General features: G+C 36.0%; 2 protein-coding genes across 2 annotated transcripts; one reads left to right on the top strand and one right to left on the bottom strand.

The window, feature by feature from the left end:
- The first annotated feature begins 1,768 nt into the window (after nt 1-1,768).
- Nucleotides 1,769-2,785, top strand: LOC131629313 (uncharacterized). The gene is made up of 2 exons (XM_058900104.1): nt 1,769-2,143; nt 2,486-2,785. Exons 1-2 carry the CDS (start codon nt 1,916-1,918, stop codon nt 2,636-2,638), a joined length of 381 nt encoding a protein of 126 aa, XP_058756087.1. The 5' UTR covers nt 1,769-1,915; the 3' UTR covers nt 2,639-2,785.
- LOC131629307 (uncharacterized) lies at nt 2,727-9,426 on the bottom strand. The gene is made up of 3 exons (XM_058900099.1): nt 8,498-9,426; nt 6,310-7,551; nt 2,727-3,562 (listed from the first exon to the last, which is right to left on the bottom strand). The coding sequence occupies exons 1-3, from the start codon at nt 8,956-8,958 to the stop codon at nt 2,959-2,961; spliced, it is 2,307 nt and encodes a 768-aa protein (XP_058756082.1). The 5' UTR covers nt 8,959-9,426; the 3' UTR covers nt 2,727-2,958.
- Nucleotides 9,427-23,116: the final 13,690 nt, after the last annotated feature.

The raw sequence follows: 23,116 nt of genomic DNA, 5'->3' as shown, positions 1-23,116 counted from the left end.
TTTTCACCCTATATGAGTGTGTTATGAGATTCCCTATTATTACTCAGTAATTTTTCAAATGGGCTGGGCTGAGTTGAAGAACACTATGAAATGGTTGTCTAATTAAGAGAATTTATCATTGGCACCCTTTTCGTTTTACTTGACACTCCCCTTTTAAGAGCATTTTTTAGTTCTATTATGATCCATTCATCGTAGCCCATTAACCTCTTTAAAGAATTGTATTTCTACAGTGAAGCACCAATATTATTACAGAAACTACAAAACAGAGAGCGAAAAATGAACATCGAACAGTAACATAATGAACTAATAAAAACAAAATATTTCACAATGTTACTGTTGAGAAAGCAAAAATGCAAACAGAAGAAGGTGAAGTAGCAAAAGGTGGAAAAGAAAACTTCAATGCCAATTATTTAAAGATTGAATTGATAATACACACAAATAGTACAAAATAGTTTTATAATTTATTTTTTTTCAAAGCATCAAATCACATCTTATCATATAAAATCATTTTTGATATTGAAAAAACAATATTATAACAAGACACGTTGCTGCAATTAATGTGTAACTCTGCGAAATAAGATCGATCAGACTGATATTTTGGTAGTTGATTAGCACACTTGGGCCAAGAGGGCTCGTGTATTGTTGCTACTTTCCCATCCTCAGACCATGTTAGGTGATCGATTGTTAATTTGGTCCATGTGGTGTAGACCCAAACTGTGCAACTGATGTCTTGATGTTTCATCTTCCATTGGACCAAAAAGAAAGTTCCATCTATCAATCTTGAAATGGGTGGAAAAGTGCTCATTAGTTAGATTTAGGGTTACATTCCTAGTATTCCGTAGATAACTACCTTAAAAAGATTAACACTATCTTATATGTTTGAGAGAAATGAAACTATGCAAGTGTGAACGAGAAGAATATCTGAACATGACTCGGAATCACTCTTATATATAATAGACAGTTAGAACCATTCCCCATTGGTCCGACGAGGAATGCAAAAAACAGTTGGATGCATATAAGAAATAATGAACTTGGATGTTCATATGTACGTTGGTTAGTAGAGAACTTTGTCTAGATAGAGCAGTTGTATTGAGCTGATTTTGTTAGACATTTGATCAACCCGAAACAGCGTTAACCAAAATAGTGACCCATTAACTTTAACTTAAAATGTGACCATTCGTGTCGAACCGACATCAAGGTGTGTTACTGTGACTTTGGCAAAAAACAACATTTTATAAATTCAAATTATTGTAACTTCATGTTTGAATATTGTATATTCAAACATGCATTGAACCAATTGTCAAAACCAAATATTCATTTCTACATCACATAAAATTGAGTTAGCAAGTGCAAGTTGGTCAAAACATGTTTCCCAGCTCCTTAATCAATAATTGTAGGTTTCCAAGACACTCATTCCAACTAAATATGAAATATAACTAAGGTATGTGATAGTTGAAAGGATGGGAGATTCCAAGTTAAGAGGGTAGGCCTTAACTGAATCCCAGCAACAAACAAATGGCTAACGAAACAAACAAAATATACAAAGATATTGAGAGAGGGTTAAGATATCACTGAGATATAGAAGCCAAAGGATGACATATCAAAACCAGTCTTTATTGTTAAGGACAAGACATAAGTTGACGATGTAGCTGTATGGTTTCATTGGCCTGAGACATGCACGTTAACAAAACTTACCCGAAAAAGAGAATAGACCTCTTTCACTATAATCATATCATGAGAGAGAAGAGTTGAAAAGAAACAAAGAGATGGAGAGAGAGGGAGAGAACAAACCAACATAACCACTAGAGCTGTGGGCACGTAGGTCAAAACATGTTTACTAGCTCCTTAATCAATAATTGAATCCACCTTATTTCTTTTCTCTCTCCTTCCATCACTTCCTTCAGATACACTTTCCATGCCCATCTATATAATGATTGAAGCAATCCATAACTTCCCCTATGGTAGCAAACCTGATTTTGATCACATGATGAGTTCTTCAATCTTTCTTCTATACTGCCTTCTCACATTCTCTTTGTATTCCATCTCCCAACACACAAGCTACAGTTATTCTCTAGACTTTACACCAGCGAGGAAATTAAGCATGTCATCCCCTGGCCATGACCACAAATATCATGAAACTCAGGTATGTTTGGCCGCAATTAATCATGTTAAAAGAATAAAAAGTGAAAAGATAAGCAGTAAGATGCAACTTACTATAAAGAGTTTCCTCTGCAAGTCTTTTTCATCTCCCTAGTGCCTTCATACACTTTTGGATTTTCTGCACACGGTTAGTCGTGGATCTCAAACATTATATAAAGATCGAATGACTCATTCGGTATTCTAGTCAGAATACGAGTCGTATGATCTTCATTCATCAATAAATATCCTTTCCATGAGTGTTTTCATTGACTAAAGGAAATTGAGGTCCACCATGCCCCTCTTTCCTTATTCTTTCCATTTCTTAACATGGGTGTATAAAATGCAGGTAGCAGATGAGAGAATGGAAGGTGCTCCTGCCAATGCAGATTTCACAACACTAGAAATTACCAGCAACAGTTACAGTCCTCATGATCTTATCTATCATACAGATTACCATGGAGTAACAACTCATCCAACTCCTAAGCATCCAAAACCATAGGCTGCAGTTTTAATTTTGATTTGTGAAAGATATATGCAGACATGTATTCTAGTTCTTATCAATATATAAATGTAATGCACTGTGTGTATGGAGAGAAAAAAAGTTATGTTTATATACTGGAAGTAAGTACATGATTCTTTTTTCTTATCTAGTTTTCAAATACACCAGAACATAAATTGTAAGCTATATATAGTTCACAGAAACATACAAAAACTGATGAATTGGTCGGTAAAAAGCTACTGATGTTAAGCATTCCACTAGGTGAATGATTCGGCAATTCCTCATCAATGCAGGGGAAACTGAAATAAAATAAAACAGTATTATAATTTATCATGAAGTGAAATCATTCCATTAATATATTGCCTTCTTGTCCTTTTATACTTCTGAAGAAGCATCCTGTGACTAGTTACAATGTCCTCAAATACCACCTCACCACAAAACCTAGACTTCACTTTCAGAAAAGCAGCCTCTAACTTGTCCTTGTGTTCGGCACACAACGAGCGTAGATTTTCAATAATGAAAGATCTATCCGTGTATCCTTTGTTGACCTCTTTTTCCATACTAAGAACCCAAAGCCATCGGATTTGCTCAAATGGATCTTTATTTTTCTGAATTGCAGCCTCTACGTTGCTCAGCACTTCCGAGAATTTACATTCGTTACATATTTTATCGATCAAGTCAAGAAAAAATTTTCTCTGATTCTGGGTAAGTCTATTATTAACATCCAACGGCAAGGAATCTGCAGCAGTCAAGCATGCTTTCCGGAAACTAGGATCAGAAGTGCTAATAATCCCAATGGCAACATGTAAGAGATTCACAGAGACGAGAACAAGTTTTTGAGACAGAGAGTTAATGGCATCACAACATGGTCTTTTCCACTTTTCACTCCAGCAACGAAGAGCAAAATGAACTACTCCTTCCCACCTGCATTTAGAGTGATATAGAATGAGCGAAACCCCGGTTATCTAAATCACCGGAGAGGTAAAAGTTTTTTTTAAGATGCGGTATAAAATTGTGAATCCAAGGAGAGCAAGTACAATCTTTGATTGGCAGTGATGCAGTTGTTGCATTAATGAAGTGTATGTCACTTTAGTACTAATAGTCTCCTCAATCACCTCGCAAGTACAATTATCAATTTGAATTCAAACATAACATAAAGATAGCAATCAAATAAGGTCGAAGGAAAAGAAAATTCAAACAGGAAACCAAAATTAATAATTTATAGTAAGACCTAATGGTTAAACAATCTTTCCAAATAACAGAACCTAGGCATAACATATCTCTCATAACCAAACATAGTAAGTCCAAGTTCCACTCTCTTTATGCGGGCTTGAGGACAAACCAGCAGGAAGATGAAAGATTGATAATATCATATACATATTTATCAACAGGGTAATAATTGAGGTATACTATAAAAACTGGTCCATGAATCAGCTTTCCATAGACATGGGTCTCTGAAAGCTTGGCCCAATGTCCTGCAGACAGACTTGTCTAATTTTAAATGATTGATTTTAGTGTGGGTCACTCCACATGTATTGTTACAGTTCTCTGATTCAAAAACATATATCAAATGATTATTTTTATCAATCGATATAGTGCAATAAAAAATAGATTTAAGAAAAGAAAAATTAAAAAATAAAAGTAATCATAATTTTTGGAATCAATGGAAAATCGAGAAATAATTACTAAGGAACAAGAGGTCTGGCCCATGACTAGGGTCAGGCCATCATACAAAGGCTGATGGACCAACTTTGACTGGATAGGAACGAAAACACCAGGATGTAATGATTAGTTTAACATAAGCATGTTTAACAGCGATAGTGGACTGGTAAGATTGTCAACTGAGCAACGTAGAATTTTGTTTTCAGAATATTTCTTATTTTTACATTGAGAAGAAAATTAGAAAATGGTAGTATGAGAGAATTTGTGAAGTCATATGTTATGAGAATTGAAATATGAATTAACTGCTTTCATATAGGCATATAATACACACATTCTAGTCGACAGGGCACAGATGTGTGAGAATGTACCGCTCTCCTAGCTTCTTATAGAAGCTTCTCCTAGCTTCTATTGCCACCTCAGCATAACTAACCAAAAGTTAGTTATAACTGGGTGTAGGTTAGGGCACCCAAGGGTGTAAGATTAGGAATGCCGTATAAATCTCTAATCCTCATTTGTTAATCTACTCCCCATCGAATCTCCTCTCTTTACCACAGAATCTACAGAAAATTCAAAGAATGAAATATTTTTCCCTCTATTTTATCTCTTCTTACATGATATTATAGAGCCTCAAGATCAATGGCAATCGACACTCCTTCCACCATATCACTGCCCTCACTGATGTGTAATCAGTGGCTCTTCTACTGTCTCTGATCTTCCCAAAGTCACATTTCAACTCAAAATTTATGAGAAATTGGAACTTCCTCATGTGGCATAAGTATTGTTCATGGCGGAGAGCCAAAATCCCACCATTCCGGCCGCATTGCGGCACCTTTATAGCGGATTATGGCAGAAAAACCCGCAATATCGGCCGATATTTACCATTGCAGCGAGCCCAAAAACTGCCATGTATATCTGCCACGACACCGCTATTTGATAACACTGTGGCATCAATAAGTCGAGCCTATGATCAACATGCAGAATCTGTAATCCTTCCACATTTTCCCTGAGATTACTCCCCAGTTCCTTTCGAGAACAGATCAATCGGAAAGAATTGAAAATCATACAAGATCAATGGTGACTCTCGTGGCTTCAACCCACGTTATTTGGGTCTATCATGACACAATTTGTTGGTTGCATTACCGTTCATCAACTCGGGGATCCTAATTTTCAAAAATTGATTTGTGTTTATGCAAGGCAACTTAGTTGAGAATTGCATGCAACAACGCTCTCTGATGGATCTATGGAGGATTATCTCCTTCGCATCAAGTTGTTAATTGATTTTCTAACCTCAATAAGTGATCCTCTCACTGTTTTACAATACATAGATGTAATTCTTGAAAGATTGCCACGGGACTTCAATCTTCTCATCTCTGTCGTTGAATTGAAAGCAAGTTCGAATTGGTGCAACTGGAGGAAGCTAAAGCTATCCTTCTTGCACATGAGATGTGTTTTGACAAATTAAAGAAAGGGAAATTAGTCTATTCAAACAAGGGAAATCAGTCTATTCAACCCTCTTCTAGACTTTGACCATCATATTCAACCAACAGCTATAGGTCCCTTGTCCTGGTAAAATATTTACAGTAAAGTTTGATTCTACTTGTGAACTATGCATACACATGGCAATTATAGCATACTTGCAGAAAGTCTAAAGTTTATGAAACATGAAAAACTATGTATTTCCTTTTTATCATAAGTTGTGTTTCTTCCTATTACGAGTGCATTCATGTAATAGAATAAGAGAGAAATTGGCAGATTCAGATTTAAACTTACCACAAAAAACCTGATCATCATCTAGGCGACCATTGTCATTTTCATTACATGAGAAAAAGTATAATTAACAGCACTTAAATTTTATATGAGAAGGAAAAAAGACCAACAAAAAAAAAGTGGGGGCCATAGTAAACTTAATAATGTTGTAATTGAAAAACGGCAATTTGTACAACCCAAATCATCATAACTGAAGCTTATTATAACCTATAAAAAAGTAGTTTAAGTTAACATTTACTTACTCAAAAGGAGGTTCAACCTCAATACTGAGTGTAAGGTGCAATGAAAATCCAGGAGAACCATCATCAACACCATAATTTGTATAGGCCTCATGTGGAAAACCTCTGGGAATATACAATACATCACCCTCCCTGAGAAAGAACTCACTTCTAGCAACTTTTGTACAGTCAACATCAGAACTACAGAGATTATCATATAAGCGGGGTAACAGCTGGCCGGGTCGAGAATATACTGTCCACTTCTTCGAGCCAAAAATTTGGCAGACAAATACACAGTGATCATCAAAGTGACGGGCCAAACCCTGAGAAGTAGGTGGTGTTAAGTACAAATTGGCACCTACTGAAGGCTGTCCAAACATAAGTGCTAATGCATCAGCAATAGCAGCAATACTCTGATATCGAAACTCCAGACCACGCAGAGCAACAGTATAACCCTCTTTATAAGCTTGCTCACACTTTAAGACATCTTCAGTAGTTAAACACAGAGGTTCCTTAAGGCAGTCCGGCCGAAAGTCCTGAAAGTAATGTGTCTCTTTTTCCGATTGGCTCTCGGTTTTTACAATTCGGATATCCTGCTCGTAGATTATAGGACAACCAAGTCTATCTTTCACCTCATTTAGAAAATTGAGGATGTTTTGCTCCTCTGAAGCAATAGGAAAACAAGACACAAGACCTTGCAGAGTTGAATGAAGGAGGGAAGGAACACTCCCATTCCATTTCAAAGATTGTATAAATGGATTAAACAAATCATTCACTTTGAGATCATCCAATGTCCTTGTTAGAAGAAAAGGTGAAACTTCCCAATAATTTGACATAAAATCTTCAAAACTAGTATCACTTGTACCAAAAAGACCTCTTTGGACCACTTCAAATGGCAAAGAGACAGTAAGTTGTGAGGCATAAATGGAAAGCCTAAAGATGCTTTCGGCAAGATCACTTACGCCAATGTGACTCTTACAAACACGTACTTCATCATTAGATTTCAGGGTACCTTTGATCAACAAATCATGACTAGCATTTGCCCTTATCTCTTTTAGAAGCCTCAGGATTGCTTCAGAAAGGCTTCTAGGGATATTGTGTAGTTGTTTAAGATCGCATGCATTGATAAGAACAGTAATTGCACTGAGTAAAGCCATTGATAATTCGTCCTCCCTAAACCCAATCTTAAGTGAGTGAAATCTTTCATTGCCCTCGCACCATAAACAGACAGATTCCAGACGCTTAAAAATCTGAAGAAACACAAACCTAAGGAAATTTTCAATATATACAAAAAAACAACAACTTTTCAATTGTAAGATTTTGCTTTTCTCATTTATTTTTTCCAAAACGGTGATAGATTTCAAATGCGTGTTAGAAATAAAAGGATTGCAGGTTAGGATCTCATTGGATAAACAACTTACTTAAGCACTTAAATCACAAGTGCTTATCATATACTCTCTCTATAATGAACTACAAGCAAAAAGCTATTTGAAAAGTTGATGCAAGTTGTCTAACATTTTTACTTATATTTCATTTCTCACAGAGTGACTCTATTTGGCATGACATATTTTTAAACTTATAGCTTATAAGCTCATATGATAATAAAAGACATGTTTGGTAACGGTTTTTTCATAACAAGCTTATAGCTTATTTTACTGACTTATAGCTTATTTTTCAGCCGCTATTTCAACTAACGTTTTACCTTATACCTAATCATTTTTTCTTCGACTTTTATCTAATTTTTTAACCAAAACTCACTTTTACACTTTATCTTAAATATACATCTTAGTATTAATTAAGAAAGGTCATTTTATTTCATTTGACATTTATCAGCTAGTAAAAGCTAATTTAGCCAAACATTTCAATTAGCTGCAGTTATCGGTCATCAGCTATAAGCTATAAATAAACTATAAGCCATCAGACATCATATATAAACTCTAAGCTATAAGTTAGATTATCAGCCAAAGCTATTTTCACTCGAGCTTAATTAACTAACTTCAGTTACATAAAATAAAATACTGTTAAACTCGTTTCATATAAGCTACAATTAGTTTTCATAAACTATCCTAAAGAGATTATGAAAATATATTGCAACAGCTTATGGACCTTCCGTATGTAGTTTTCCATAAATTCTCTCTCTAGTTAGGCAAACAGATAAGCTCAAATAAGTGAAATCAAACAAACCCTAAAATTAAGTGCAATAGCTTCTTACATTAATCTGTGCAGTGCTTCGAAATTGAGAAGTTGTTGTTGAGCGAAGGCGGTGATAGACAAATCCAACACGGCATTACAAGCAGAGAACACAACATCTCTATCGGAATTCTCCAACAGAGAGATCAATCCCTTAACAGTTTCGGAATCGGTAGCGATTTCCTCATTGATTTCGAGGGAAACGAGTGAGGCGGCGCCGATGATATTGGCGGCGCGGATTGCGATTTTGGAGTGTGTGGAAGAGAGGAGTGTTGGAAGTAAGGCGAGGATGGGTGTGACGGAGGATTTGGAGAGGAGAGGAGAGTTGCGAAATTTGGATAAGCATTTGTTGAGAAAGGGAAGAGTGGTTTGGGGTTGGTTTGAGAAGGATGCGAGTAACAAAGGGAATAGGGTTTTGAGATCGGAGATTTGAGAGTCACAACAAGAGCGTTTTCTTTTCTTCTTCATTGCATGCTTCTTCATTCTTCTTCCAGATGCAAATGCTCTGTTCTGCAATAAATTGCGTCTCTCACTATGTTTGTTTCTGGAGAAAGAAACTTGAAGAGAAGGAAAGTTGATGGAAAGATTACACTTTTCTTATTTGGATCACCCACCAAAACGGAAGGAAAGAAAGAAAGAGATGGGGCCCACCTAAAAATGTTTTTGCGCACATATGAAGTGCTTTCAAGGATGTTTTCCTTGTTCCGTGGTCTATCAGATCTCGTTGTTTGCATTGTGTGGCGGTTTCCCGCACCATGGACTTCATGATATCCCATATTTATAAGGAGGCCAATTTTTGTGCTGATATGCTGGCGAACATCGGGTTTTCTTTGCGTAGTTATAATTGGTTTAATTTTGTTCATTCTTTTGTAGTTAAAGACCACATCTTAGACATGGAGGGCACTCCTAGGCTAAAGCTTTGTGGTTTGTAAGGAGTTTTGGCTTGGTCCCCTTATTTTTTTTGTTTTGTTTTGTTTCTTTTCGTTTAATGATAATTTTCAATTTATAAAAAAAAAAACGGAAAGGTGAAGGAACATGATTTTGTTGGAAAAGACAAATAAACCAGTTTATTCTATCGTTGCAATCTCTTAAAATCAATTTTATAATTCTTCCCAAACTAGCACAGTAAATACATATTAATTATATGATTTTATTATTATTATTGGCAGTTGAAATTCATAACTTTAATAAATTATATTTTAATTCTAAACAAATTAAAATGTAAAAATAATTTTAGTAAGTAAATCATTTGTAAAAAAGTTAACATAAATAAAGTATAACTTATTTATTTTAATTGATGAGATTATATTTTCTTTAATTCTATTTTTAATTTTATTATTTTGTATTTTATTTTTAGGTTAGGGTATTTTTGTCATTTTAAACTATAAATCTTTCTTTCTTCTTTCACTTATATATCAAACATCCAAAAACAACATTTATAATCTATCGACTTTCTTCTTACTTTCTTTTCCTTAACATTTTTTCATCTCTTTTTCTTTTGTGATTCAAACAAAGTGTTAAACTTCATAGGAATTAAACTTTTAAATCTTTAATGGCATAATACTTTTTTTTACTTTCGATACCTCATGGGTTCATTTAGTCCATTTTCTTTAGAATCAATTAGGTCGTTTATCTTTAAAATATTTTGACCCACGATTAAAAAAAATCTCATACTTGAGCCCATACCTCTTTGGATAACAGCTTTAGCAATCATACCGGTTATCCACATTTCTAATAAAAATATATATATCAATTATAAAATATCATATAATTTGAAATTTTTAAGAATATTTAAATGTGTTTCAAAAAATTGTGTGCCAAATGATGTTGATGTGAAAATTAGATGATGAGGTGGAGTTTGATGAGAGTATTAAGTTAGTAATGTTAACTTTGTCATTTTCATTTCATATTTGTTTCCTAACATAGCGAACCCCTAGCAAAGAAACTTGAAAGCAAATTCGGAGAAGGCGACGAAGACAAAGGTGAAAGCGAAGGTGAAGACGAAGGCGAAAGTGTAATCGGAGGTGGCAAAAACGAAGGCGGCCTCAATCTTCTAAATCATGATTCTCTAACATAGCAAAATTATAACATCTTGATTATTAAAATAGTGAAAACAACTTAAAACATAAACTTCCAAAACTTTTTCCACTTTATCATGTTCTTCATAGTAATGTATAATTCAACAATTGTGAGCATTAATTTTTCAATCTCCAATTTTGCTCCCTCGTTTCTTTTGTTAACTTTTACATACTATTTATTTGCTTCATCATGAATTGATTCTTTTCATCCTTAGATTCTTCATAGAACCAGTCAAAAAAACCATAACCAGCCTAATTATATCCCTATTTAGATTGAGAAACCAACAAACAATGTGATAAAACCAGTAGAATATTCACAATAATGTATTTCAAAAATTTGACACAAACACCTACTTACCATTAAATATTACCTTAAAATGTGGACAACCCTAAAAAAAACTTTCCAAAGTTGCTTGGCCTGCGAAGAACACTAATATCTCCATAACGATAACAAGGTTTCCATCGAATATTATAACTCTTGTTAACCTGCTAATCGCTACTTTGAGTACTCTTGTTTTTCCCTGAAGATGATGAGCAACACCCATAACTCATGATTATGGAACTCATGTTTTCAATTTAGGTTTCATTTTGAAGAATATGGAAGATGAACGATCAAAATAGAAACTTTTTTAAATTAGGGCTTTTTCGGGGGGGACAACGACCATGCAGTGAAGAAGAAGGTGTTGAAGAGAAAATGTCACCCTAGATGTCACAGGTGCATTATTTGACGTTGTTTTTGAAAAATAGACGGAAAAGACTTGTAGGAGGTTGTTTGAGTAGATAAATGATCTAATTTGTCGTTTTAAAAGAAAAGTGACCAAAATGTACTCCGAGATATAACTAAGGTGTAACACCCCTATTTTATTTAAATATTAGAATATTTAATTTGTGTGTTGTATGAATTATTTTGATTAATTGAATTATTTTGGGTGATTTGGATGTCTAAGGGTAATTTAGTAATTTAATATTTATTGAAATATTGAGTTTGAGAGTGTGAGAATTTAAATTAGAATTATTTAAATTATTAGTAATAATTAGATAATTATAAGTTATTTGGTAGTAAATAAAATAAATAGAATTTTAAAAATAAGTCTTTAGTTATAATTAAATATTTATGAAATTGGAATTATTCAATCATTTGATGTAATTCCATTATCTAGTGAATTTTGGTGTTTTGTTGTTGAATCGATGAATTTTGTGAATGTATTTGTGAAAAATCAGTGTTTTTCCAAAAATTCAGAATTTTCATCGCAAGATCGCACTTTGGGTGTCGCGCGACGACGCTTGGCACTGGCGACCGCCTGAAAAAATCGGAAAATTGATTGTGCAGCAGAGCCTTGGCAGCGGGCGGCGCTGGTGGCCTTTTGAAATCGGTCGTGCAACGAAGCCGCGTACAGTGGCAGCTGACCGACCGCGGCCGGCAACGGAGGGCGACTGCAGCAATTTCGGGCCCTGCAGCGTTCTGGGCGTTTCAAGTGTTTTTTGACGATTTCGAGTTCGGAGTTTTTTCCGCTGATTTTTATGCAATATTTTACAGTAAATACTTTTCGATTTCCTTTGAGTCATTTTTAAGTCTAACTACTAGCCTTAGAATTAGTAGCGTTATCACTCGTAAAAGTTGCCTTTTGTAACCTTTAAAACCTTTTGAAATAATTTAGTATGTGTTGAAGTTTGTTGATTTTAATTGGTGAAACAATTATTCTGTTGTGACTAGTAGTCTAGTGAGACTATATTTTGGTGGTCTGATTATTGGCAATGCTTGGTTCATAAATGGAACCATTTTTGGTGATTAATTTAAAACGACTCTTTGGTGAAATGCATGCTTGTTTATCCATATTATCATGTATGCATATATTTTAGAGATCGGCAGGACTTCGGTCCAATGGTGACCTCAGATATATTTGGTGGAATCGTTGGTTCAATTGAGGGACCAGAGACCTTGGATAAATCAGTAATACACATTTGATATCCAAAAACGCGGTACCACATGCATATAAGTGGAGGAGTTGATGCATTTAACATTGCATATAATATTAAATATGTTTGTGATTGTGATTGTGATTGATTGTGTTTAAGTGTTGATAACAAATTGATATTTATTGTTTATCATCCTGCGGTTAATTTTCATTGTTATTATTGTAAGGCGAATTCTCATTCCTTTTTTTGTTTGTTGGATGCCCTTGTGTCATTTTAGACAGATAATAAGCAGGAGTGATAGCTTGTGAGTTTGAAGGATGACTTTGTGGCTCTCTTCGCATTTATTTATTTTTGTTTAGTTCAGAATAATGCTCTGATTTTGTAACATTGGAGAATGAGCGTTTATGTTTTTATTGAGTTATGATTGAACTTTTATTTCTTTGACTAATGTTTTTCAAGGTTATGTCATGTTTCGATGTTTTCGCTGCTAGTTGGTTGAAGTTGCATGAATAAATTATGCATGTTTTGATGAAGTAACATCCTATGTGTGTTTTATCTTTTAAAAATTAAGTTTTGGGGTTTAGGATGTTGCATAAGGGACCAAAAAGGATATTTAGTCAATTTTAGTAGTATTAGATATTTTTGAAAATTTTTAATTTTTTTGGTCATGTAGTTTAGTGACTGTAGTTCACCCTTAAAGATGAACAAGTGGGATTTCGCGGGTTTGGACCCTGCACATGATGTCTCTGCACAACTATCAATTGAGCTGACTTGACGGTATTATTTTTTAAAAATTTTCTCATCTTTATTAAACTAAAAAACTTAAAGAATTAATATTATGGAAGATTAAAATTTAATGAGAATAAACTTAAAAACTATTGTAAAAAAACTTCAAACTTGTATTTTATGAAAATTAAAACTTATTTAAATTAGATGGCGGTCAATTAAAAACTTAGATATAATTTATCAGGTGGGGTTTTTACTAGTTTTCAATGAAAACATGACAAGTATATAAAATCTCTCTACACATATATATTTTTCTTTTATTTTTACTCCTTAAACAATATTTAAATATAGTTGTCATATTTTTATTGGAAAATAGTAAAAATCAACTAAGAAATTGTATCTAAGTTTTTTTCAACTTTTAAAGCTCTATAATTAAAGAGCTTAAAATTTAAAAATAAATGATTTTTCAAATAAATAGTCTCCTTAAACTAAAGGCCTCTAAAATTCAAATAAGACCATAGTATTTTTTATTTGAAATTTTTTAAAAAATTGTTATTTAAAAAAATAAATATATTTTCAAAAAAAAAGATTTTATTTTCGAAAATACGGTTGGAAAAAATCGACTTTTTTTAAAATATTTTTTAAAAAAATTTGGAAAAAAAAGGATTTTTATATTTTCTTGAAAAAAGTTTTTTTTTAAATAAATTAATTTTTTTGTTTCTGTAAAAAAACATTTTTTATTTTCAAAAACAAATCAATTTTTTTAGTTCTGAAAAAAAACATGATTTTTTTTATTTTCAAACAAAGATCATTTTTTTTTATGAAATTTTTTTTTTCAAAACTAAGATAATTTGTCCTAAATAAATTATATTTGAAGTCCTTTACTTTGGAATCTTAAAAAAAAAAAGAGTAGGCTTAAGAATAAAGGCAATTTTTTTTTATTTAATAGAGGAGGCCTAATTATTAGACTTTGTAATATCGAATTTTTTGGCACCTCTAATTTAAATGTAGGCAGCAATCTCTTTCTACCATACTGATGATATTCAAATGTAGGCAACAATCTCTTTATGCCCTAGTCTTTTTCGAGAAGATCATAATGTAGATCTCCATAGTTTGAATGCCTGATTAATTTCTCATTTATGTGAACTTGATTTATGTAGTTTGAACCCATAGGTCTTGAAATAAGAGGTTAAAGATGTTTTCTTTTGAAAATTTCTTTACCCACCTCCTTATGGGGGTCACTCCCAGCGAAAAACCCAATTTACCCCTGCTTCAGAAATGTATTTCCGAAGTATTTTTTTTTATAAAAAAATTTCACACTTCGGAAGTGCATCTCCGGAAACACCTCATGGGGGGTGTTTTCGGAGATGAACTTCCGAAAACACCTTTGTTCAGATTTTGGGGGGTTTCGGAAATGAACTTCCGAATTATGCAGAAACTGTGTTTTTTTTTTATGTTTTTGAAAACAGTCTCGTATTTTTAATTAAAGGAAACCGGGAAATAAAATAAGCGACATATAAACAGAAAATACTAATATGATAAAAATAGTAATATATACAACCCGATCTGAATCCAAATAAAAATAGTGTGCTAAAGATACAATCCGAAAACAAAAAATAAATAAACCCGACCACTACTGGGTGTGCCTAACCCTCTCTCCCTGGGACCTCCTCTGCCGCCTGTATGCCGCCGCACGACCCGCATCAGTGACGATCATCTCCATCACGGCGACTGCTTCTGGACCGCCCTGATGAACGACACCTCGATCCAACGCGTCCCGCCCAAGCATCTCTATCCGCTGGCAGATCGGCATGAGATCAATGGCGTGGTCATCATCGACCTGCTGGTTCTCCAGGATCTCCTCGTGTGTTGACCTAGGAGCACCGGGAACGTCGGGTGTCAGCAGAGGATGGGACACCCGGTAGAACCATGTGACATATCCCTCCACACTGTGCCAGTCCTGGGTGACCCGAGTGCGACGGTACTCATGCGGTACCACATGATGCTGCCGATCCTCCCATATGGCAGTGAGCTGCACTCGGGTCACTGTGTCGGGGGCAGCCTCAAAGGGTGACCTGGGTATCATCTGCACGAATCCGAACTGACGCATGCACCGCTCAGGGAGATACCGGACCATGATGCCGGTCCCGCATGCCAACCAGCCTGAATATAAAGCAATGTCGTCAAAGGGGACAACCTGAGCGTAGTCGCTGAACGGCCTCCAAGTGACGTCGTCGTGCATCGTGCGGTCCAGGTATCCACGGTATGGTCCCACCGCATTGTTCCCCCTCTGGAGAACGTATCTGGCGGCCCTGGGCATGGCGTCAACGTACGCAGGATCGATGTGAAAGCCGTGGATGCGGAAGAAGTAGGAGATGATCCAGCTCTGAAACAGAAACACGATAATGTATTAAAAATAAATACGAAACATAAATAAATACGAAACAATTAAAATGAAACATATCGTAAGTAGTGTGCAGGATCCGACCAACTGCCTCGTCCTCCAGTTAGAGGCCTCATTCAGCTTCTGGTAGAGGTATGCCAGAGTAGCTGCCCCCCAGTTCCACTGGTGAACGGTAGTCAGGTCCATGAAGTAGCGGAGGTAGGTCACGTCGACGTACCTTGCACTCTTGTCCACAAAGACTGCAGCGCCTACCACATGCATGTACCAGCACCGTGTCATACCCCAAATTTGTCCTACCCTTTAACTTCTAACTGGCTTAGGCTTTACATTCATGTACATACATCACTTAGGTCATAATCCATATATAGGTGTTATTCAAGGGCTAGCAAGAAGAAGCTCCATTGCAAAGAAGTTTGATCAGAGAATGAGAAAACTGAGGTGTAATCATGTGGTTCTATGTTCATGGAAGCTCCTGAATTGGGGTGTCTCTCTGCTTCAAATCAGGGCATTGATTAGAAGGTACAAGCTTGCAAATCATCTGGTTCTTTAAATCAGGGTTTCTTTGACCAAAGTCAACCAGTTGACTTTCTGGTCAACATTTAATCAGAAGTGGCTTCTATGTGTGGAAAACTTCTCATACTGACTGTGTGGATGTGTTTGTTTGACTGGATTTGATCGGAAGAGATTTAATCGGGAATTTCATCAATAGTCGGAAAAATCGGAACAGTTGACTTTTGGGTCAAAATCGGGAAAATTATTCAAATATTGACTTTTGGTGGAAAATTAATCAAGAAAAGTCGAAGAATGGATAAAATCGGGAGTTCGGCAAAAAGTTGGAAAAAATAGAAAAAAGACATTCCAACACTTAGAAAAATTTTTGATGTCTTAAATCTTGTTGAGCAGTCCACTTCAGCACCAGATTACACGTGGCAAACGACATTTTCCGGAAAAGTTTCCAACATCAAAGTTGTTCCTCTCATGGAGGAGAACAACTTTGTAGTTGGACACTTTTTCATTTGAAGCTTGTATAAAGAGTTAGAGTGGTGTGAAGTTGCTGAAAACTCATTTGAATCAAGTCATATTCCAGGTCACCAGTCAGGTCATGACCTGGCATTTTCACAAACACATGGCATGCCAAATATCCAGCCATTTTTAGAGCTCTACATAAGTGCTATGAATGCAAACTTGGTGTCATTCTCTTCCTTGCCATCTCCTCTATCCTTTGAAACAAGAATGGGTACAATTGGACAAATATTGAGTGAGATGCAAGCCTTCAAAGTGGTGCCCCAACCCTGACCAAACTCTGCAGGCAGTCGTGACACAGAATTCTGGGCATGCAACGCATTTCAGCAAACACATGGTGGGCCAAATGTCAGGGCCTATTTCTTCCTCCACAAGTCTCTATCTTAAACAAGCCCAGTTCTAAGCTATTCCTTGCCATGTCCTCTATCCAATGAGACCAGTATCACTGATTTTGGACATGTATTGATCGAGATAGAGACGCTCAAAGTACCACCCTCGCAGAGTCACAATCTGACCATACGCATGTGACAGCATGTTGCTGGGCGTGTGCAGTGGTAATTGCATGAGTTCAAGGCTGTTTTTCTTATACTTCTAAGCTTTATCTTGAGATATCTCCAACACCAATCTTGTTCTATCCCATGCCCTCTTTGCTATGACGGTAATATGGCATCATTTGGTCCCCCATGGCATGAGATATGAAGGCATAAAGTGGCTACTGTGGACATGTCAAAGAAAGTGCATTTGCTGCAGCACTATGCATGAATTGTTCAACATATTGTCTCCATAGGCCATTAATTACCATGGAAGCATTATCCCATTGAAGTTTGCATGAAGTCATGTTGCAAAATTATTCACAAAGCTACACATCCATTGCAATACTACAACACAAGCTAAAGTCCCACATTGGAGAAATGGAAAAAGAGGTGTTGCAAGTCCCACATTGGAGAAGTGGAAAAAGTTGTATTACAAGCTACACAAGTCAAGTCCCACACTCAAGAATTGTGAATCACAAACCAATGGTTGGCAATATAAATAGAAACTCATACACTTCATTCTCACTTACTTCCACTCTTCACTATATCACTATACTCTCTCTCCCTCTCTCTCCCTCTCTCTCCCTCTCTCTCTCTCCCCCCCCTCTCTCTCTCTCTCTCTCTCTCTCTCTCTCTCTCTCTCTCTCTCTCTCTCTTCTCCCTCTCTCTCTCTCCCTCTCTCTCTCTCCCTCTCTCTCTACTCTCTCTCTCCTCCCTCACCAAACTAGGTAATAAAAATAGTTTTTTTCTTTTATTCTCTTTGATTGATTAGTTGTTTTTTTCTTTTAGATAAAAAACAACAAAAATAATTTTCCTACCAACTAGTTTTTTTTAAATTTCTTTTAAGTGACTTTTAATTAGCATTTTTGTAGAATTTTAATAAATAGTTTTTCATACAAAAAAAAACCATAATAAATAAATAGTTTTCTTTGTTAATTCAAATAATTTCTCATATGAGTAAAAAATGCTTGTTGCTTGCTTGTAAATATTTTCATAAATAGTTTAGACTTTAATTCTTTTCTTTTTTGAATATTTTCCATATATTGTGAAATGCCAAAAATACCCCTTGGTTCTTAAAGTTGATTTTAATCAACTTGAGGGTTTCTTCTTACTCATTTTCTCTTAGGATAACAATTAGGCTTAGAGATTAGGCTAGTCCCCCTCTTTTTCATTCTTTTCTTTTACAACATAAAACACTAATAAAAATATTCAAATAAAATCCCCATAAAAAATACAAAGAAAACACTTAAAACACTAATAATCAAAGTGAAAATTCTTAAAAAGGGAATGGAACCTTGAAACATCCCTTGCTTAAGGGAATGTTCGAGTGCTTGGTGTCGCACGCTCGCGAAAAATGAACAGAGTCGCCACCAATATATTTATCCCATAAGGGAAAGGAATATCAGAAAACCTAACAAAGTAAGGAACAGGGTCTTGCGACCAGAGAATCAAGGTACGGGAGTCGGTTACGCAAGGGGAAGGTATTAGCACCCCTCGCGCCCATCGTACTCGATGGTATCCACCTATGTTTGTTTCTATCTAAAGGGTGTGTACTATGTCTATGTCTACATGCGAATGAATGCAAAAATAAATACGGGGAAAAGAAGGAATTATTTACAAGTGTGCTCGTTCAAGCCCCGCGACTTGATGCCTACGTATCCTTTTCAGGAATCAGAGCGCCGTAGTTCGGCTCCATATTTTTGTTTGTTTTTGTGTTTTTTAGTTGGGCGGCGTTAACGTTCGCGCTCTTGCACAAGGGGACAGCCTAGGATGCAATGGAGCGGAAATAACAGTGCCCTTAAGAAAGCGAGAGAAGAGAGAGAGAGTTTGAGTGTTTCGAGGAAATCCCTTAAGCAAGGGAAACTCGAGTTACTCTTTGGTTTGTGTTTTTTAAAGGTTGGGAACTTACGCCTGAATGGAACCCTTAAGCAAGGGAGCTCCAAGCACTCGAACATCCCTTAAGCAAGGGAAGTTACAAGCTTCCATTCCCTTTTTATTAGCCAAAGTATTTATTAGTCATTTTTTATGAGTTTTCTTGGTATTTTTTATGGGGATTTTATTCAAGTATTTTTATTAGTGTTTTATGGTTGTAAAAGAAAAAGAATGCAAAAAGGGAACTAGTCCTAATTTCTACATCTATGTTATCATGGTTTCTACCTAAGGTTAGGAATAAAAGAAGCATGAAAAATAAAGCGCTAAGTAGAATATTGCAAAGATAACATAAGAGCATAAAATCGAACAAGTCAAAAGCATAGCACAAAAGTGAATTAAAAGTACTATTATTTTTTTATATGGTTTTTATGAAGGAAATGAGTTATGCCAAAATCAACCTAAAATCTACTTATTTTTATGAGTTTTTATGTGGGAAAATTTAAATTGCAACAATTAAAAAGACTAAAAGAAATAGCCTTCAATTACTATTTTTTATGAACATTTTTATACGTCAAAAATTGTATTAAAGGTCTAAAACAATAGTAGAAAAATCAGCATTTTTATTACTAAAAGAAATAACAAAAACTAATTAAAATCTAAATTGTTAATGAAAAATAAAAGGAAACAGGGGGGTGAATACTGAAATTGATGGTGTGAGAAGAAATTGGGCGCTGGCCCATAGGTCTGGCCCAAAAGCAATTTTTGCAAAGTATAACTTGTTTTCAGAAAAATGGACAATGGGCCAAGGGGGTGTTATTAGCGAGAATAGCCCATAGTCATTGTCTTGGTCCAGTTTTACCAATTATCCAGCATTCAGAGAAGAAACAAAATTATTAATTAAATTGAAAAAAAGGGAGAGTGAATTAAAAGGAATCGGATGATAATTAGGGTTAAATGACCGCCGTTTCACCTCCCACTCTCGAACGTTCCTCTCTCGTTCTCACCTCGCTCTCAGACTTCTCCCTCTCGCGAACGGCGCGCTATGGTGGCCTCTCCGGCGAGCGTTTTGAACGCCGCCGTGAGCAACTACTACCTCCTAATGTCCCCTTCGTTGCCTCACTCTCTCATCTCTCAATCAATCGTTTCAAAGAACTCAGAAATAAGCTTAAATCAAAAGGGGATTTTGAAACTCTAATCCGAAATTAACGCAATCAGGAGCTCAACGAGTGGAAACAAGGAGACGAAAATGGAAGACTGATGCAAACAGGGATTCGAAAGATTGAAGACTTACCTGAAAGGTGTGGAACTCTTCTATCGAGTGGCGAGATAAGTAAGCATCAATATTCTCTTTCCTCGCTCCTTCTTCTCTTTGAGTGTTCCTTTTTCGAATTTTTGCGAATCGCTGTCGTTGCGGTGAGACGAGTGTGAGCAACTGAACTGAGAATGGGGATGGTGGTTTAGCGTGAGCTTTATTGAATTTCTAGTGATGAACTTCAATAGCTCTGAAAGTACGCGTGTGGTGAGGTGAGGGTAGTTGGGGGTAGCAGTGAGAGCGTTTGAACTGAGGTTTCACAATCTTTCCTTCAAAGTCTGCAAGCGAGACAATGGTGAGGACTGATAGTGCTTAGGTGTCAGCTTATGGGTGGGTGGAGTTGGTTTTATAGGACAATGATTGGGCAATCATTAGGAATTTTTAGATGTGGGACTCAGGTTTACAACTTGCAATGAATTTTTCTGATTTTTGAGTGTGGGACCTTGTTTGCAGCTTGCAATGCCTTTTTCTGATTTTTGAGTGTGGGACCTTGTTTGCAGCTTGCAATGCCTTTTTCTGATTTTTGAGTGTGGGACCTTGTTTGCAGCTTGCAATGCCTTTTTCTGATTGTCTTTTTACATTGATGCAGTGCCATGGTTTTGAAGCATAACATGAATTCTATGGCTGGAAACTAAAGGGTATGGGGTTAATATGCAAGCTGCTAGTATGATTTCGATTGTGATGCTGTGAATGTATAATGCAGGGGTTAATTGTGTATGGTTGACTGGTTTTTTTATGCGTTGCAGGGACTGTTTTGCAGGGCTGCGTGTATTTGGTCAGTAGACTGTAGATGCAGGGTTAATTTCTAGAACTTATAGGTTAGAAATAGTTTGAGTTATGTACAAAAATGTTGCAGTGGATTTTTAAGTACTGAATTCGTTATCCCTTTCTTGTTTGATGCAGGGTGATGACTTTGATTATTTGGTTATGTGAATTAGCAGCAAGGTGTGTATATCCGATACGCGTAGAATTCTGAACTGTGCGTATTCCGGTTAAAAATGGGAAGTGTTAGAAATTGTTAGATATTTTCTCTTTGACCAGCTGTGTGAACATGAGTTTTTTTTTTGTGTGCTGCAGGTTGCAGGTTTTGTTGGCAGCATACAGAGGTTTTGGATAATAGTCTAACTGCTGGCTTTTCTTTGTTTTCGATGCTGAACTGTGTATGGATGATGGCTCCACTGTCAGCCCTTTTTCTCTTGTTTGAATGAGAGTAGCAGCATGTCGAATCTGAACATGAATTTCAAGCCCTGAATGTCTCTTCCATTATTGTCGCAGGGACTGATTTTTGAATAGAGTTTGCATGGTGTTGATGTTTGATTATTGACTTTGACTGGATCATGTGCAGGGTTGGAATTATGCACTATGTCGTCTCTTGCGCTCACACGTATCAAAACCACACGGAACGGAGACATGAGGATGACAAGCCATGGAAGCTTGAAGAAGTATTAGCAACATGAAGCTGTCCAAGCATATGTTTAAGATCTTTTTCATTACTTCTCCTCTAGTTTTTTTTGTTGCAATTTGGTATTTCTTTTTGTGTAATTTGTAGTTTTTCCAATATACTGTGTAATGATGAGGTTGGGCTTTATAATGAACATGAATATTTGGCAATGGAATTTTGTAGTTGACTTGTAATTGACTTTTTCAAGTGATAAAGCGGTTTCCCTCATTTGGATTTAAATTTTCCGGTTTCTTGAATGAATATCATGAATGAATTTTTCAATATGACCTTTCATCTAGTCTTGAATAATAATGGCAATCTTACCATCTCCGATGAAATTTTGTCTTCGATCCGACCTTTTCCAAACCACCCGCATAGCAAGCAACGACTGATAACAATGCCTTGATCACAACATGGATATGTAACCTCATCTTTGCACCCTGACTTACACTTTGCAAATTAATCTTTGATTCCTCTTTTGTCTTGACAAAGTTTCTCCTTGAAGATAATATTGGAAGCATAGAGGAAAGCCTTGTCCTGAAGTATACAGTAACCATGAATCCAAACTCTGCGTTCACAGTCCAATGCTTTAAGAATCACAAGATGAATCAATGTTATTTGATATGTACACCTCAAAATTGCCATGACACCCTAATAATTCCAGATCCTTGATTCCGATGCCAATCTTATTGATTAATGATGCATGATGTTATGTCGATGACCTAATGAAGTATGTACATGAATGCAAAACCTAAGCCAGTTAGAAATAAAATGGTAGGACAAATTTGGGGTATGACAGCTGCCCCCATTTAATCGTCTTATACTCGAAGGTGAGATTGGCGCTAGCCTTTCGATCATTCGAAGTAGAAGAAGATTAAATACCGAAGACCTGAAATTTGTCCTGAAAAGATGGAGTGATCTTTATTCTTTAAATTTTTGTTTTGATATCTGTTGGGGAAAGAGAATTTTTGTTTTTTCTGGTGGAAGAATTTACAATGAGTAATGGATGAATGGAGATAGCTTGTAATGTAGCCAAGGTGTCAATACAAGGTTCTCAATGAAAATGATTGTTGTATGAAACTGTGATTTGGAAAGTATGGGTCTGACGGGATGATAGGATCTACTGACTCAGAAATTGAAAGATGAGGATAAGGTCAACGGACCTACGATCCGCAAGAATGCAAGATGAGGATAAGGTCAACGGACCTACGATCCACAAGAATGAAAAAAGATGAGGATAAGGTCAGCGGACCTACGATCCACAAGAATGCAGGACGAGGATAAGGCCAACGGACCTACGATCCACAGGAAATGAAAAGATGAGGATAAGGTCAA

This window comes from Vicia villosa, linkage group LG1, assembly GCF_029867415.1.
Source record: "Vicia villosa cultivar HV-30 ecotype Madison, WI linkage group LG1, Vvil1.0, whole genome shotgun sequence".
NCBI lineage: Eukaryota > Viridiplantae > Streptophyta > Magnoliopsida > Fabales > Fabaceae > Vicia > Vicia villosa.
Note: the sequence above shows the minus strand (reverse complement) of the source record. Positions and strands in the feature narration are given on the sequence as shown.

What these genes read in the sequence shown, in the direction of transcription:
- LOC131629307 (XM_058900099.1), bottom strand. Translation starts at nt 8,958, where the DNA reads ATGAAGAAGCATGCAATGAAGAAGAAAAGAAAACGCTCTTGTTGTGAC. An exon ending in GAAGCACTGCACAGATTAAT is followed by an intron (nt 7,552 to 8,497) that starts GTAAGAAGCTAT and finishes AAATTTCCTTAG; the next exon opens with GTTTGTGTTTCTTCAGATTT. An exon ending in GAGGTTGAACCTCCTTTTGA is followed by an intron (nt 3,563 to 6,309) that starts GTAAGTAAATGT and finishes CTCTAAATGCAG; the next exon opens with GTGGGAAGGAGTAGTTCATT.
- LOC131629313 (XM_058900104.1), top strand. Translation starts at nt 1,916, where the DNA reads ATGCCCATCTATATAATGATTGAAGCAATCCATAACTTCCCCTATGGT. An exon ending in ACAAATATCATGAAACTCAG is followed by an intron (nt 2,144 to 2,485) that starts GTATGTTTGGCC and finishes TATAAAATGCAG; the next exon opens with GTAGCAGATGAGAGAATGGA.